Genomic DNA, 18,235 nt, shown 5'->3' on the forward strand with positions numbered 1-18,235 from the left:
CACAGTTATTACCTTTTGTATCACTTGACCCTTCCTTTTAGATTGTAAGCTCTAATGAGCAGTGCTCGGATTCCTCCTGTATTGAATTGTAGGGTCCTTTCACACTGGGCCGGTTTGCAGGAGTTATTGCGCTAATAATAGCGCCTGCAAACCGACCCGAAAGTGCCGCTGCTTTCATTCCAGTGTGAAAGCCCCGAGGGCTTTCACACTGGAGCGATGCGCTGGCAGGACGGTAAAAAAAGTCCTGCTAGCAGCATCTTCGGAGCGATGAAGGAGCGGAGTGTATACCGCTCCTTCACCGCTCCTACCCATTGAAATCAATGGGACGGCATGGCTATACCTCCGGCAAAGCGCCTCAGCAGAGGCGCTTTGCGGTGGTTTTGAACCATTTCTCGGCCGCTAGCGGGGGGTGAAACAGCCCCGCTAGCGGCCGAATACCGACAGTAAAGCGCCGCTTACAATAGCGGCGCTTTACCGCCGACGCCCGCCCCAGTGTGAAAGGGCTTGAATAGTAAATGTATTGTTTGCCCTAACATTGTAAAGCGCTGTGCAAACTGTTGGCGCTATAGAGATCCTGTATAATAATTTCACAAAATGGTCATTGCATAAAAAAAAAAATAAATAAAATAATTGAAATTATGCCAATGGCGCCGATTAAAGAAAATAGACAGTATTCAGAATCGCCAATTTTAAAGTCTAAAAGACCCCGATCCCTCCATAAAGAGTACCTGTCACCACCTATTACTGTCACAAGGGATGTTTACATTCCTAATGAAAGCAATAAAAAAGTGATCAGATTTATTTAGTTATTTTAAAAGGGACAACCTAAAAAAAAAGGAATAAGAAAAAAAAAAAAATAATTTTTTAAAGCATCCCCCCCCCATTCCTGCGTGTTTGCGCAGCAAAGAAAACGCATACGTAAGTTGCACCGGCAAATGTAAACGGTGCTTAAAACACACGTGAGGTATCACCGCAATCGTCAGAGTGAGAACAATAATTCTAGCAAAATACCTCCTCTGTAACTCTAACCTGGTAACCGTTCATTTTTTTTAAAGCGGCGTCTATGGAGAATTTTAGGTATCGTAGTTTGTCGCCATTCCACGAGTGTGCGCAATTTCAAAGCATGTTTCAAAACATGTTAGGTATCTATTTACTAGGCGTAACATCATCTTTCACATTATACAAAAAAATTGGGTTAATTTAACTGTTCATTTTTTTATTTTTTGTTCATAAAAGTGTATTTTTTCCCCAAAAATTACATTTGAAAGACCGCTGTGCAAATACCGTGTGACATAAAATATTGCAACGATCACCATTTTATTCTCTAGGGTCTTTGCTAAAAAACATATATAATGTTTGGGAGTTCTAAATAATTTTCTAGCAAAAAAATACTGATTTTATTTTGTAAGCAACAAAATGTCAGAAAAAGGCAAGAAATGGTTAAAATATTTTTCCTTAGTAGCCTGCACCTAATGATGGTTGGATAAGAAGGCCATCTAATCTTTTTGGGGCTCCTCAGCCTGCAGGTAGCTCCCTATTAGGGGATGACTGATCATACTGGATCATGTGGCTCTGCTGGCCAATACCAGTCTATGGACAACTCCATCCAATAATTATATATCAATTTTGCATAGGTACCAGAAAAAGGGAATGGTTAAAGTTAAAAAGAGAAGTATGTTTTTTTTTTTTGATTCATACTTACCTAGGTGGATGGAGCATCAGACCGATGCTGCAGCCTTCCCCCGCTGTCTCTGCACAGAGAACCGAGCCATCAGTGATCCCTGAGAAGAAAGTTGCTGACTGTCAGTCAGAGTCTCTCCTCTCTGACCCTCCACGCTCACTGGAGCGCTGAGCTGTGGCGGGGCGGGGTGGGAAGAGGCTGTCTCAGCGGCTCGCTGAGACTGCCATCAATCAAGGCAGCTGGGGGATCTAGACTTGGAAGTCGGGATGACTCGCTGCCTCGACTGATGGCAGTGACATCAGCGGAGAGCGGACTTCAGACTGCTCTCTGCTGAAAATGGGTCAACAGGAGTGCAAAACGAACTGCACTTCTGTGACCCATAGGAGAAGCCCAGCCTAAAAAGCTCAGGCAGGACTTCTCCTTTAAGCTCCAGGAAAGTTAAAGTGTTTGTTAACCAAAAAATAAATAAAATTGATCCTGCTCTTTTTAAGCATGTTATACAGCACAGTGCTTGTCCTGAGTCATTTGGCCCCTGTAAAAAACCTGGCTGATCCTGTCAGTTTCTGCCCTCCCCTATGTAAACTGACCACGGTTTATCATGGCTGCTGAGCCCTGACACCGTGGTCAGTTTACTTGCTTCTGTCATCTGCAGCCCTGCTCTCTGTTTCTTCTCTGCTCCTGTGTCCTCTTCCCCCCCTCCCGTCAGCTTGTGACAGTGCTACCCCCCCCCCCCCCCCCCATCCTGCTGCTTGCATAACACCAACTTGTATACACCATCAGCACTGCCTCTTATTGTAGTGTCCCCCTCTGTGTGCGATTTATAAAAATAAATGCTGTGAATACCTCATTTCAGAGCCGAGATCCCGAACATATGACCTGCCGGCTCTCTCCTCTTGACTAACGTCAGCGGGGGAATCTCTGCCTCTCCCACTGCATCTGTCAGAGGAAGAAAGGAGAAAGCCGGCCGCTCATGCAATCGTGATCTCGGCTCTGTAATTAGGTATTTACAGGCATTTTGTGTATAAATCACACACAGAGGGGTATACTACAATAGGAAACAGCGCCAATGGTGCATGCATGTTAGAGTGGCTTAACAACCACTTTAAAGTAGAACAAAACATTTTTCATTTTGGATGGCATAAGGGAAGGATAAAACCCCTACCAGTTTCTCTTTGCCATGTTTGTCCCATTGGGGAGATTTCCCTTCAAAGACAAACAGGAAGTGAGCGTAAATCCCTCCACTGGAAGATTTCCCCTCTATTTCTGTTCTGGTGACAGCCCAAAATGTTGGGTTTTATTTCATTTTGTTTGATAACAGTCAACAGGACATGTAGAGAGGGTGAATCTCTTTAACAGGAAAAAACATACGCAATAGAAACCTGATAGTTGTTTTAATCCCTCTCCACTTTATCCAAAACTAATAACGTTTAGTTATACTTTAGGAATTATCCCTTGCAGTGGGTTGCATATGCACTGCAAGGGTTACCTGCACATTTAGTTTAGGGAAGAGCTTTTGCACTTGAAGGAGTTGTAAAGGCAGAAGGTTTTTTTATCTTCATGCATTCTATAAAAAGCCGCCTGTATGTAGCAGCCTCCCCAGCACCCATTAATTACTTACCTGAGCCCCATCTCTCTCCACAAGTCTCTCCTCCTGATTGGCCGAGACATAACAGGGGTGCCATTGGCTCCCCAGGCTGTCAAAGTCAGTTAGCCAATCAGAGGAGTGAGGAGGTGAGGCCGGGTCAGGGCTCCGTGTCTGAATGGATACGGGTCAGGGAATCTGTGTCTCGGCTCGGGTGCCCCCATAGCAAGCTGCTTCTTCCTGTGGGGGCACTCGACAAGAGGGAGGAGCCAGGAGCAGCAAAGAGGGACCCAAGAAGAGGAGGATCCAGGCTGCTCTATGCACAAAGTATAACATGTTTGTTTTTTTTTTTTTTTTATGAGACTTTACAATCACTTTAACTTACCTGATCCTCCGCTCCCCCAGCAGAGGGCGCTCCCCCATGCTCTGGTGGTGGACTGTCCCTCACGGTCATCACATCCAATGCAGGGCTATGTGCCTGCATTGGTCTGGATGAGGTCAGGACCTTAGACTGCTGGAACATGGGGGAGAAGATGCTAAAGGGACCAGTGGAGTGGGACATTTGGTAAGTAAACCTTCTTTTCCATGTCCCCTAGAACTAAATGAGCAATTAACCACTGCAGTGAGGGCACGGCCTCACAGCAAGGGATACTTATTAGGTTTCTTGGAGTTAGAAAGAAAATCTGGTTACCCTGCACGTCATTGAGTTCAACTGCAAAGTCATTTATTTACTCTACTAGCTGTTTCAATCTCTGTGTGTACAGGTGTGATGTTCTACATATGCACTTGTAGAGCAAGGGTACCTTTAGAAGCTTTGGGCCTGTGACTATAGGCAGCAAAAGAAAAGAAGTGACTTTTTGATGTTTAGGGGCCACACATTTGTTACTATCATTGACGAAATTTAAAGACAGACAGTCACCTGAGTTTATTTACATATGCTCTTAATATTCTAAGTTGGGCAAGAACCAGTAAAAAAAAAAAAAAGGAAGGAGGATGTTCTATGTAAAAGAGGGGAGCTAATCTGGGCATCAAAAGTTATCTGTCTTTAGGCTTAGCCAGCCTTAGCCAGCCAAACAGCCACTTTCTTACATAAAGCAACATGCAATTTAGGTTTTAAGGACAATATAAAAAATTACTAAGCATTAATGCTATATGCACACACACGCGCACACACACACACACACACACAGTATACATTTATATTTCCTCTGCAAGATTATGGCTTAATATGCCCTATACTCTTGTTTTTTTTTTCCCTAAAGACATTCAACATTTTTAATACAATTAGGATTGCTAGATAAAACACTAACAAAATGTTATAATCATAGTTGACTGATGAAGAAAAATCAGATTTAAACCTGCCCTCTAGTGGTCATCTTCATGAAACACAAAAGCTACTGCAAAATAAAAATGACAAACCCACAAAATGACATATTACAGACATAGTTGAGGCAGCCATTTTGCATAAAAGAAAACCACAAAAACGGCAGTAATTCAGTGGAAATTGTTCTGAGGTTCAAGACATTTTATGTGCGTTTGTAATCTAGAGATTATATATATATCTAAGGCGGACCTGAACGAACGCTCCATACAGGTCTATGGAGCGACGGATGTCAGCGGTGACATGTCCGCTGACATCCGACCCGCTCCGATCCGCTGAAGTGTGACGGATGGAAACCCAACTTTTCCATCCGCCTGGCGGATCAGATGAAAACGAACTCTACGGTCCGTCTGCATCCGATCCCCCATAGAGGTGATCCGACAGGTCCGTCTCTGCACAGTGTGCAGAGACAGACCTGTCATCTGCCTGCTCAGCGGGGCTCGACGGAGCGATCCCTGCTGAGCAAAGCGGAGCCTGGACATGTCCGTGTGAAAGGGCCCAAAGGGTACATGCGATGTTAAGAAATCTTGATAGAAATTAGTATTGGTTACTACAACATGGGTTACTTTTGTAGAAAGTGGTCTCGTGGTTCTCTGCGAGAGTCCTTCCAGTGGCAGTTGTGTGCGGAAGGCGCTCAGGGGATCTGCTAGAGCAATCAAAAACGACAGACGTAGTGGAAGTTTCTCCGTATGGTGATGTGATGAGGTGCATTCCTGCTGGTGCGGTCCAAGGTGCGGCTGAGCAGTGGTTGGTACATGGCGCATGTACTGTCTCAACCACTAGGCCTCATGTGAAGGAAGGCAGACGCGGCAGTAGCGGCGATTATGTCCATCACCCACAAAGAGGTACAAGTTGAGGTACCTGGAGACACTCTGACAGAAAATAACAGTGTTGGTAATGGTAACAGGGAAAATCGATGAACTGATGTTGCACCTTGTTGCAAATGAGGTATTGGTTACCAAGAGTAACCCCAAAATGGTTAATGAATCCAAAAACGTACATCAAGAGTGGTTGAAGTTGATACAAATGAGAAAGAAAGGGGTTTGGGGTTAAGCACAGGAGGTTCCCTACAGCATCAATAAGTTGGGAAAAAATACACCAAGAAAACGAAGGTATTCTTAAGACCCTACGATCGAAGGTTGGTAGGAGAACCTTGTTAAGGTCTCAAAAGTGCTTGTGGAAGCATGTCAGGAAGAAAAGGAGTTAGGAGCAGAGTTCCCTTTTAATGGTGCCAGAGTTAGAAGCGTGTGTCTCCTGCCCTCCGGTTGGAAACAAAGGGGGAGGTATGTGAGAGAGAGAGGCTCTGTCCCTATAAATTTATAGGAAAAGGTGACCCAGGAGTCTCATTAAGGGTTAATGCAAGGTTCAGAACTAGCATCTCTTCAGATTCTGTAATTCTGAATCAGAACATTCAATCCTGGGTCCAGGTTTTGCTAGAGGCCTGCAACCTGGCTCACTACACAGGCGTGCAGGGTCATTATATAGTCAGGTCTGAGAATTGCTCAAAGCTCTCATTTTGGAGACAGCAGGTCTCACCTGGGGTCAGAGGGCCCACCCAGAAGCCATGAGACAGCAGGTCTTGGTCCCAGAAGTTAGGTCAGCTCCTATCAAGGGTGCCAGGAGAACCCCAATCCTTAAGCCAGAGGTGGGCCACGCAGCAGGGCACTGCGACAGAAGACTAGAGAGCCAAGTGTTCTGAGACAGCTTAATGACACAGTCAAAGGACTGGTAAAAGGAGCAGCCGTGCTGCCAACATGTGGGCCAGGTGGCTTGGTATTTTCGTTAATTCATGTTATGTAGAAGAATCCCCTGCATGGGCAACTGATATTTAAGTGAACTTTCCTTTTTTTCAATAAAAGTGGGCTGCCACGCCCTAAAACTACAGTTTGGACTGGTGCAGCTCATTGTAAATGATTTGTACTCATTGTACTTGAGTTTAATTCCCCAATCTCATAACACATATACATACACACACACACACACACACACACAGTATAGTGAGTGTACAGCTTGTATAACAGTGTAAATTTGCTGTCCCCTCAAAATAACTCAACACACCATTTATGTCTTAAACCGCTGGCAACAAAAGTGAGTACACCCCTAAGTGAAAATGTCCAAATTGGGCCCAAAGTGTCAATATGTTGTGTGGCCACCATTATTTTCCAGCACTGCCTTAACCCCCCTGGGCATGGAGTTCACCGAGCTTCACAGGTTGCCACTGGAGTCCTCTTCCACTCCTCCATGATGACATCACAGAGCTGGTGGATGTTAGAGACCTTGCGCTCCTCCACCTTTTGTTTGAGGATGCCCCACAGATGCTCAATAGGGTTTAGGTCTGGAGACATGCTTGGCCAGTCGATCACCTTTACCCTCAGCTTCTTTAGCAAGGCAGTGGTCATCTTGGAGGTGTGTTTGGGGTCGTTATGTTGGAATACTGCCTTGTAGCCCAGTCCCTGAAGGGAGGGGGATCATGCTTTGCTTCAGTAGGTCACAGTACATGTTGGCATTCATGGTTCCCTCAATGAACTGTAGGTCCCCAGTGCCAGCAGCACTCATGCAGCCCCAGACCATGACACTCCGACCACCATGCTTGACTGTAGGAAAGACACACTTGTCTTTGTACTCCTCACCTGGTTGCCACCATACATGCTTGACACCATCTGAACCAAATAAGTTTATCTTGGTCTCATCAGACTACAGGACATGGTTCCAGTAATCCATGTCCTTAGTCTGCTTGTCTTCAGTAAACTCCTTGCGGGCTTTCTTGTGCATCATCTTTAGAAGAGGCTTCCTTCTGGGATGACAGCCATGCAGACCAATTTGATTCAGTGTGCGAAGTATGGTCTGAGCACTGACAGGCTGACCCCCCCCCCCACCACCTCCTCTTCAACCTTGGCAGCAATGCTGGCAGCACTCATACGTCTATTTCCCAAAGACAACCTCTTGATAGGACGCTGAGCACATGCACTCAAGGCCTGAGTGAAACCTGTCTTGTAGCTCAGTTACAGGGTCTTGGCAATCTTTTTATAGCCTAGGGCAGTGATGGCGAACCTTGGCACCCCAGATGTTTTGGAACTACATTTCCCATGATGCTCAACTATACTGCAGAGTGCATGAGCATCATGGCAAATGTAGTTCCAAAACATCTGGGGTGCCAAGGTTCGCCATCACTGGCCTACGGCATCTTTATGTAGAGCAACAATTCTTTTGTTCAGATCCTCAGAGTTCTTTGCCATGAGGTGCCATGTTGAACTTCCAGTGACCAGTAAGAGAGTGAGAGCGATAACACCAAATTTAACACACCTGCTCCCCATTCACACCTGAGACCTTGTAACACTATAGAGTCACATGACACCAGGGAGGGAAAATGGCTAATTGGGCCCAATTTGAACATTTTCACTTAGGGGAGTACTTACTTTTGTTGCCAGCAGTTTAGACATTAATTGCTGTGTGTTGAGTTGCTTTGAGGGGACAGCAAATTTACACTGTTATACAAGCTGTACACTCACTACTTTACATTGTAGCAAGTGTCATTTTTTCAGTGTTGTTACATGAAAAGATAATAAAATATTTACAAAAATGTGAGGGTGTACTCTCTTTTGTGAGATACTGTGTGCGTGTGTATTAAAAAAAAAAAAAAAAAAAACGTATAAGCTGGTCAGGGCACATCCAGCAAAAAAAATGTATCCTTCAGGTGCAAAGCAGGTAACGGAGGTCACCCAAACTCCAATGTATAGAAAAACAAAAAAGTCCAATCTGCAGCACCTTGCAAATTTACAAACTCATAAAATGACAACAGTTTCAGATCTGTCAGGATCCTTCATCAGGTATAAAAATAATGGTTGTTATAGCTGATGAAGGATCCTGACAGAGCCATACACACACACACAGTCTATATTTATATACTGTGAAAAAAGGAAACAAGATCGAGCGCTCAGCCTGCTAATAAAAATACAATGAAGGAAAAAAAAAAAAAAATGAAAGAAAAAAGGCAGCTGGCGCTCAATAGGTGACCACCATAATATAACTATAGCATACAAGCTGTGCCAAAACAATTTATATTGCTATACAATAAATATATCACACACACACACACACACACACACATATATGCAAAGGTATAATTTTTTTTTTCGGGTGCTGCACTATTTGCATGCTATATTTATATACTGTATTTGCACAGTATTCCCCCCCCCCCCCCCCCCATTCTGGAGTACGGTCCATAAAGAAAAAATTGTGAAAAAGGACAAAATATACATACTTTTTTATCAATCTCCATTACGCCTACTAATTTCAGAGGAAAAACATTGAAAATTGCAAAATAAAACAGCACTGTGCTCTGAAATACAAAAAGAAAGATTATAAAAGTCAACTAATTATCAATTAAATGGTTTACAGAAACTAACATATGTAGCAGTTTTTAAAAAAGAATTTCAGGCTAAATAAAAGTTTTTATTTTTTGAAGATGAAAAGGGTATTTTCCACTTTTGCAGCCACATTGGGATTAAATCTTCTTTATATTTGATATGTGTTTCCATTCACATAGCACACCCGTAAAAAACAAAAAAAAAAAAAATTCACAACTGCGGCTTCTATTTATTTGCTGGAAAATCATATTAAAATCTTGGGTAGAAATGTGATGCTACGCTATGAACTCTCTGACGAGTGATAAGAATCGCTATAATAAAGTGCTGATTACAAAAGTGACAGTGTAATGAACGAAAATAAAATCAGAAAAAACGAATAAGGTGCCAACGAAATGGCCATGAAGTAAATCAAGGACTATGACACACATCACAAAGTGGTAAGTGCTAAAGTGCAAAGTGAAACAGTTGCTAGGTGCAGCAATCATAATAATCAGCACATAGTGAAAATGATAACCACTAAATAATAACACAAATCCAATCGCAAAAAATAAGTGTTAAAAGTGCAAATATCACTGGGTGCAATCTTGAATGAAGAAGTATATTAACACATGATAATGTTGGTAAACAAAATAAATCGTCCAGTGAGCCACCCTGATGACAAAATATAAAGATCTAAAAAAAAAACCACAGTCCCAAAAAACTGACAATCCAGAATGTGAAACGTGGTATTTTCCCTTCATCGTGCAGCGCGAGATAAAACGGCCAATGTCAGGCCAATCCGCTGCAGTGACACCTTAATGTGCAGGAGCCCCTCACCTTACTGCTGTAAGGTTACAGCATGAATGAATCAGATTCTTCAAACAGGGGTCATCAGAGGGTCCTTCTTTGATGAATGCAGCAATGGATCAAAGATATGGATACAGCCTTTGCCTCCAGTTAGCTCAATTGCAATGGTAAAAAAAAAAAAAAAAAATGGAAGAAAGATCCCAAAAGCATAATACCGCTTAAAATTAGAATTTATTAAAAGGTGGACAAAGAAGATACACTCACTTGCATATAAAAACACTCAGGTAACACTCCACGAGCGCCGAACTTGTATGTTTACGTCACTTCCGGTTTCCACCTATTGCTCCAATCCCGACGCGTATCGTCACATTCTTGACTTCATCAGGGCCCAGGGTGGTTCACTGGACATTTTATTTTGTTTACCAACATCATCATGTGTTAATATATTTCTTTATTCAAGATTGCACCCAGCGATATTTGCACTTTTAACACTTATTTTTTGCAATTGGATTTGTGTTATCATTTAGTGGTTATCATTTTCACTATGTGCTGATTATTAGGATTGCTGTACCTAGAAACTGTTTCACTTTGCACGTTAGCACTAACCACTTTGTGATGTGTGCCATAGTTCATGATTTACTTCATGGCCATTTCATTGGCACCTTATTATAGTTTTTTCTGATTTTATTTTCGTTTGTTACACTGTTACTTTTGTAATCAGCACTTTATTATAGCGATTCTTATCACTCGTCAGAGAGTTCATAGCGCAGCATCACATTTCTACCCATTCACTTGTTTATCTGCCAAGGATCAGCTAACTAGGTGTCTACTGCAGTGAACAGCGCGGGATTACCAGTTATATTACATATTAAAATCTTAGTTTTGTTTCTATGTAATGTTATGAGTGGGCTGGGGAAGGAAGTTTACCATATTTAAAGAACAAACAAAAGCTAAACTATAAACCAATTTTTAAAAAGTTGCCTTCATAGTGCTCCCCATTGCTCCACATAATTGTTGTAATAAACTATACCTTTTTTACTGTTTTTCTATGTGGTTATATGACTGCAAAGCTCCGACTTATATGTGTAATGTGAAGATCGAACAACAGGGCTGAATTCCATAGAGCAGTAATGTCACCTGTCAGCATCCATTGCTGAAAGCCACTATTAGCTGAGAGAGTTCCCTCCCAGCAACTGCAGCACTTGGTCCAGTTGCTCAGAGAGGAGTGAAAGCTAGTGCTCAGGAGCCACATAATAAAAATCAATTTAAAAATGTATATTGTAATTTATTAGACAATGTATTGCAGTGTAACGGGGAGTACAGTAGAGACAAGATTTAAAAGTTGTTTTTTTACAGAAATTCCCTATAGTTCTACTTTAAAGACCTCAAGGCCTGGGTGGCATCTTGTACAATTAATTCACTTAAAAAAAGTCCCTAAAGTGTTCCTATAGTGTATTGTTCAGCAAGTTTTTATGAACAATTCAAGCTGCCTATAGAATCCAATGTATATACCTACTCTATAGAAACAACCAGAAAGTAAGAAATATTTTTTTCAACTATTTTTATGGTATGGTGAGTAACCGGAAACAAATAAGCACATAGTGAGGGCTTCTCAAATTTGCCTGCCAAGGTGAAAATACACCTAAAGACCTGCTAATATGTAAATTAGGTAATCTTCTAAACTACACCCCTGTACGATTGCTTGTCTGAACTTTAAGATCACGAGAAGTAAGGGGGAACCTTAACTGATTATTAAAATAATAATAAAAACATGTAATATATGTGTTTGTAATTGTTAAAATAGTTCCCTGTGATTCTTTTGAGCATTACCTGCTTTTACAAAATGTAGCAATGGCTGAGTGAACAGAGCGAAACTGCTACGTGACCACCACCTAACCAATGGTCCTTTAACCACCTCACGCCTGCTGGCCGTCAAATGACGGCTAGGCAGCGCAGATCTCGTTCCAGGAGGCCGTCATATGATGGCCTCCCAAAACGACCACTCTTGCGCGTCCATGGGGGCGCGCATCGTGGCAATCGGTGGTGTGGTGTGTCAGTCACACACACCGCTACACCGATATCGGTAAAGAGCCTCTGACGGAGGCTCTTTACCACGTGATCAGCCGTGTCCAATCATGGCTGATCACGATGTAAACAAGAAGAGCAGTTGATTAGCTTTTCCTCACTCGCATCTGGCAGATGCGAGCCGATCGGCTGCTCTTCTGACAGGGGGGGGGTCTGTGCTGATTGTTTAATCAGCGCAGCCCCCCTCGGATGCCCACCCACGACCACCAGGATGCCGACAGGACCACCAGGGATTGGCACCACCCTGGACCACCAGGTATGCCACCCTAGACCACCAGACAGCTGCCAATCAGTGTCCAAGCAGCTACCAATCAGTGCCCATCCCCAATGCTATCAGTGATGCCCATCAATGCCATCTATCAGTGCCGCATATCTGTGCCCATCAGTGCCACGTATCAGTGCCCATCAGTGCCGCCTATCAGAGCCCACCAGTGCCACCCATGAGTGCCCATCAGTGCCGCCTATCAGTGCCCGTCAGTGCCGCCTCATTGGTGTCGCCTTATCAGTGCCCGTCAGTGAAGGAGAAAAACCTACTTATTTACAAAATTTTATAACAGAAACAAAAGAAAAACTTTTTTTTTTTTTTTTTTTTTAATTTTTAGGTCTTTTTTTGTTTAAAAAAAAAAAACAAAAAAAAACGCAGAGGTGATCAAATACCACCAAAAGAAAGCTCTATTTGTGGGAACAAAATGATAAAAATTCTGTTTGGGTACAGTGTAACATGACCGCGCAATTGTCATTTAAACAGCGACAGCGCTGAAAGCTGAAAATTGGCTTGGGCAGCAAGGGGGTGTAAGTGCCCTGTATTGAGGTGGTTAAAGGGCATGCTGCAGAAATAGAAAGCGATATCTTGCAATTAATTTTGTGTTCTGGAACACATATAAAACAAAAATTAGAAAACTACATTTCCCAGCATTCTTTTTGTTCCAGAAATATGGGTGTTTCATGTGGGAGGGTCAGTAGGAAGCCATTTGGGTGGGTTGTTTTGCAATAGACCGCAGGGGCGGCAGAGGGTAGTTGTGTGCAGGCAAGAAAAGCGTTCCAAAGAAGAAGGGAGGCTGTGGGTACTTGTAAGATTCAGGCCATGTTGTAGCATATGGCATGGTGTTATGCTGTAGTGTAGGCTCTGAAATAGGGCGGATACATACTGGGATTATGGAGAATTTAGGGAGTGCAAAAGTGTTGTCATTCAACTGAGGGAAGTTTAAAAAAAAATTATAAGTTCCTATAATATATATATATATTTTTTTTTTTTTTTTTTTAAGTCACTTTGAAACTACTGTAGTTTCCGTATACCCCTACAAGCATTTTTGTTTCTCTTTTGTGTCGTACACAAAATTTGTTAAAACACACACCTGTTGGTCTTCAGATACACCACTCTTTTGGATAGATTTGACCACTAAAGTCTCCTGTGGAACATCCCAGGTAATATACCTGTTGTAAAAAATTAGAGTTATAAGATGTATGTGTATAGCTTTTTGAAGCTAGAGCTGAGCTTGAGTGTCTTCCGAACTCATTTCTAACCTGAACTCCAAACGTCTGCTATTTTGTACTCCAATGCGCTGCGGACTGGGTCATTCCCCGCTCCACAGCTCATGTAAACTGCAGGCAGGAAATGTCCCACTCACAGCTTATTGGAGTACAAGATATCTGTAGTTCAGAAGACGCCCAAGCTCATTGCGATACACAAAGAGTCATGAGATAAACAACCAGTGCCAAGCAATGTTCCCCCCCCTTTAGATATTTGAAATCTCCTATAAAATATTTGACATACCTACATTTTTTGTTCTAACTGCCAAAGATTTATAATTCTGTTTAACCAGTTTTGTGATGTACACATATCTGCTGCAGTAGGTGACACTCCTTTTTTTTTCTCCTGCAGCTACCTTGTTGTTTACATCCTGCTCATTGGACAACAAATTCATATACTGTAAATATAAATAAGTTGTCATTGTCAACTTGTTTTTTTAAGGTGCATACTCCAGGACTGATGTGCATATTCTTGATTACTCAAAGTGTATGTATAGCCAAAACTTTTTTGGTGTGGACAGTGTAGAGAACACCCTGCCAGTTTATTTTTTGCTCTTCTGTACCATTAAGGAAACTTCCCTTGACTTCCTGCCCCAGTAACACATCAAGAAGTTAAGAGGAAATCTACCATAGTGAGGTAGATTTCCCATCTCAGAGAGCTGTCCCTGGAACAGACGACATCTTCATTACATTTAAAGAGGAACTGCAGTCTGCTCACATAAAAAAAACAAAAACATATTTACCACTCTGAAGCTTCCCTCCAACCACTTTGCATATTCTTTTATACAAGTGATTCTGTACTTGCCAAATATGCTGCAGAAATCTCCCTCAACCAAGTCCGGTTGCAACCATTTTAACTGTGGGCAGCTGAAGCTGCTGCCTGTTCACTTCCTGGATTTACACAGACACACAGAGGGACACCTCCAGCTCTGATTGGCCCTCATGACTTATCCCCTCTCTCTCTCTCTCTCTCTCTCTCTCTCTCTCTCTCTCTCTCTCTCTCTCGAGAGAGAGAGAGAGAGAGAGAGAGAGAGAGAGAGAGAGAGAGAGAGAGAGAGAGAGAGAGAGAGAGAGAGAGAGAGAGAGAGAGAGAGATATGTGCATGATGTCATAAGCCTAGGCTTTTTACCAGACAAGAAAAAGGAAGTGGGCTGCATAAGGTATTTACTGGCAGATTTTTTTTATACTATCCAAAGTTAAAACAAAGGCAGAAGTTTTAAAAGATGGAAAGTTGAAGAAAGGACTGAAGGTCCACTTTAAGTTTGCTGGAAAACAAATAAATGCCTGAAGTGAAGACTTTTCAATGCATTTATGCCAGGCACATTTTATTTCAGGTGTGTATAGAGAAGTTACCTCTTCTGAGGTGTACGCTATTACCCAGTTGTCACTATACAATCTATTGCAAATTAGCAAGCTAGTGATGTTTATTTGTGCCTCCTCTCCCTGTCCATTCACAGAAAACCTTGTATTCTGTGAACCATTTACCAAACACAAGGAGTTATGTGAATAGCCAAAGCCACAGTGATTCACAGCTCTCATATTAGCAGCATACCAAAACTACAGCAGGAACTGTAGTATCCGACACAAACAAATGTAATTATACGAAAAAAACACAGCAGCGATTGGGCAATAGAATACACCTCGGAAGAAGCAGCTTTTCTATACATACCTGAAATTAAAACAAAAAACACACGCACACAAAAGAAGTGTCAGTAGTTCTGCTATGACCTCTAATTGCCGATAATTGCAATTTTGTGACTTGGTAGCCTAATATGCCATATAACAGCTGGAATCAGACTACACGTTCTGTAAAATGGATTTCCCAGTTGATAGTTTAGTTACTGGATTATGCATCGGATTTTAGCAGACATTACCTGAATTTTCTGTATGACCCAAGGTAGACCTTCTGCAATGTCTCCCCGGTGTCAGCAGCAATACGCAACAGCCAGTTGTGACCAGTTATGGCAAGCAACGAGGAGGTATAGTCTGATGGATGAGGAAGAGCCTCCCCCTGAGCAATAAAAAATATTTATATAGTCATCCAGATTTTTCAGTGATCAGAGTAATATAGTTGACATGAAAATCATAAACCAAAGCAGGGATTATCCTGTAGATGTAGACTTAAAGTAGAACCAAACCTAGACGTGCACATTGTTATTTGAGGCTGGGTTCACACTGTGTGCGGATGCGGCTCAAAGTAGGGGTCCGGTGTGTCCCTGTTCTCCATTTTATGGACGAATCAGGCCCACATTTTTGCCTGAAACGGAGCCAAAGATGCACTGAACCCTTGTGCAATCTGCTCCACAGCTGCCCCAGAGATGTGTGAACAGGCTCTATTGAGAGCCCGTCACACTCTCCTGCCATGCGAATTTGGTGTGGGGAAAACCTGCATCCAATTCGCATCAGTGTGAACCCAGCCTTAAAGTGAACCTTTCCCTTGCTACTACAAGGTACTTACCAATGAACCTTCACATAACATTGCATCTTCAATCTTCTCTGATTTTAGACATCTGGGCATTTCATAAAGTTGCTGTGGTTTTGAAGAAATACTGCATAAAACGATAAATACTTAATAATTACCACTCTATTTTGCATTTTTTTGACTCAGGCAGGTCTTATTTAATAACCCCAAAAAACAAACAATAGCCAAAGTGAGCAATAACAACCAACCAGAAACTACCTTTTACTTTGCTAGGTTAAAATTTGATTGGTTGCTTTAAAGTTTAAGTTCACCTTTTCAGAACACCATCTACTTCCCTCAGTGGATGAGGAGCTGTCAGTGCCCATGCAGCTGGTGCATCAGTCTGGGGGATTTGAAAACCCCGCTCTACTCATATTTCTCTCTGCAGGGCTACTGGGATGGATCAAAGAGATTCTGATGGGTCAGTAACAGCATAGAGAATCTGTGATTCATCCTGGAAGCGCTTTAATAAGAGGGAGAAGAGTGGGGATTTCCAAAAAACTGGCTGTGTCGGCAGTGACAGTTCAGCACACACTGAGCACCAAGTATCGTGCGAACTAGGGTGGATGTGAAAGGTCTATGGCGTTAGTTTAACTTTTTTCAAAAAAGGTATACTAACCCACAGTTAAAAGGATGAACTTCACCATCTTCAAATATGTGTTAAAGAAAAAAAAAAAAAAAAAAAAAAAAAAAAACTTAAGGCCCCTTTCGCACGGGCGCCTCCACCTGACGGACTCTGCTTGCTCAGCAGGGGATCGGAACGCTGATCCCCGCTGAGCAGGTGGATGACAGGTCCATGTCCGCTCACTGTGAAGAGCAGAGACAGACCCAGTCCCGCTCTCCTCTATGGGGAAATAGGGTAAAAAACGGACTGCCTGTCTGTTTTCATCCGATCCTGTCCGCCAGACAGATGGAAAAATAGGACCACCATCCATCTGGATTTTGCAGACAGGATTGAATCAGATAGCGGCGGATATGTCACCGCTGACATCCGCCGCTCTATAGGGAAGAGTGAAAGGTCCGGTCAGATCCACCTGAAAAACTGACAGGCAGACCTGATCCGACAGCCCGTGTGAAAGGGGCCTTAATCTATTTTTAATATAAAACTTGTTACCAGAATGTATCTATTTTTATTTCCTGAATCTCCCTGCATAATACAAAGGCGAGTCAGAGGTCTATTGCTTTGCTTTTTCACATCATCATTTTGCAGTTGCTTTATCATTGTTTTTACTCCTTAACTGCAGTTAGGAAAGTAGGGTCACAGACCTTTCAGGCTAGGAGGAATGAAAAAAAACCTTTGTCATGTGTAGCAGCAAGTGTATATAACAACATAAGATATCTACAAAACTGGTTTAGAGGCATTCATGTTGCCGAGGAAATGGATCAAAAACAGCAGTGTTTTTATTGTCAATATTTCGATGTCCATCTCCCTAGAGAAAGATGGACTGAGCTTCATCAAAACATGGACAATAAAAACACTACTGTTTTGTCTTCCTCCTCTGCAAGACCCATGAGTGCCTCTAAACCAGTTTTGGATTTATATGGATTTGTTTGTGGGTGAGCACCTGGGCATTCACGTCTACCATAGAGTGCAGTGGCTACCCTTTAAGAAAAAAAAAATGTCCTAGAACTGAATAAACATGTCATCTCTGAACCTTGATTGAATTTTTTCTCAGATCCCTCTTGGTATGTATGTGATGCACTGCTCTATTACGGTCAGACAGATGCCACAGTGAAAAATTCAGGGCGCTGGTTGACATAGTCACCTCTCAGGCACTCAGTGATAACCTTTGTAGACCTATACAATGGTGACCGGGCACCATGGCTCACCCAGCCATACTGTAATGCTGAACTTGCAAAGTACATACAATGCATTATATGATTACACACATCAATAAATTAACTCATTACCTGCTGTAACAGCACCCAAAGTTGGCAAAATAAATTCTTCCATTGACATAGTTGATGGCAGACTTTGAATGTTTTGTCCAAACTCTGCGAAACTTTGTGGTTTTCTAAAGAAAGAAAAGACAATTTGTGAATATCAACTATATTTTCAAGTGTTTTTTTTTTTAATTTTTATTTATTTTTATTTTTTTTAGGCACTAGGGACACAAATGACTTCTAACAGCAGATGAGTCCAGCAGTCGGTCATCACTGGAGGCTCTGCGTGATAGCGAGCTGAAAACAAGTATAGGCATTCTTTGATAGCTAGTTCGGCACAAATCAGCAGCAGAATTAATGGCAGAGATCTGACAGAGCTCTTCAGGAAAACTTTAGAAGGAATGTCTGTGAGGCTTAAAACATATACTTAATTTTTAGTTAGGAACCAGTGGGATGAAACAAATTTTTTTTCTCTATA

At 42.2% G+C, this 18,235-nt stretch overlaps 1 protein-coding gene across 2 annotated transcripts in view; it reads right to left on the reverse strand.

Moving 5' to 3' along the window:
- Positions 1 to 18,235, reverse strand: part of DCAF17 (DDB1 and CUL4 associated factor 17) — a 66,863-nt gene that overhangs the window by 35,546 nt on the left and 13,082 nt on the right. The window contains exons 3-7 of one of the 2 annotated variants that reach the window (XM_073633916.1): positions 17,785 to 17,888; positions 15,871 to 15,961; positions 15,287 to 15,423; positions 13,238 to 13,316; positions 8,906 to 8,983 (exon numbers count right to left, since the gene is read on the reverse strand). In XM_073633916.1, coding sequence (XP_073490017.1) covers positions 8,906 to 8,983; positions 13,238 to 13,316; positions 15,287 to 15,423; positions 15,871 to 15,961; positions 17,785 to 17,888 — 489 coding nt within the window. The remainder of the gene's footprint in view (positions 1 to 8,905; positions 8,984 to 13,237; positions 13,317 to 15,286; positions 15,424 to 15,870; positions 15,962 to 17,784; positions 17,889 to 18,235) is intronic. The other variant, XM_073633917.1, reaches the window with a different exon arrangement.

This window comes from Aquarana catesbeiana, linkage group LG06 (genome assembly GCF_042186555.1).
Source record: "Aquarana catesbeiana isolate 2022-GZ linkage group LG06, ASM4218655v1, whole genome shotgun sequence".
Taxonomy (NCBI): Eukaryota; Metazoa; Chordata; class Amphibia; order Anura; family Ranidae; genus Aquarana; species Aquarana catesbeiana.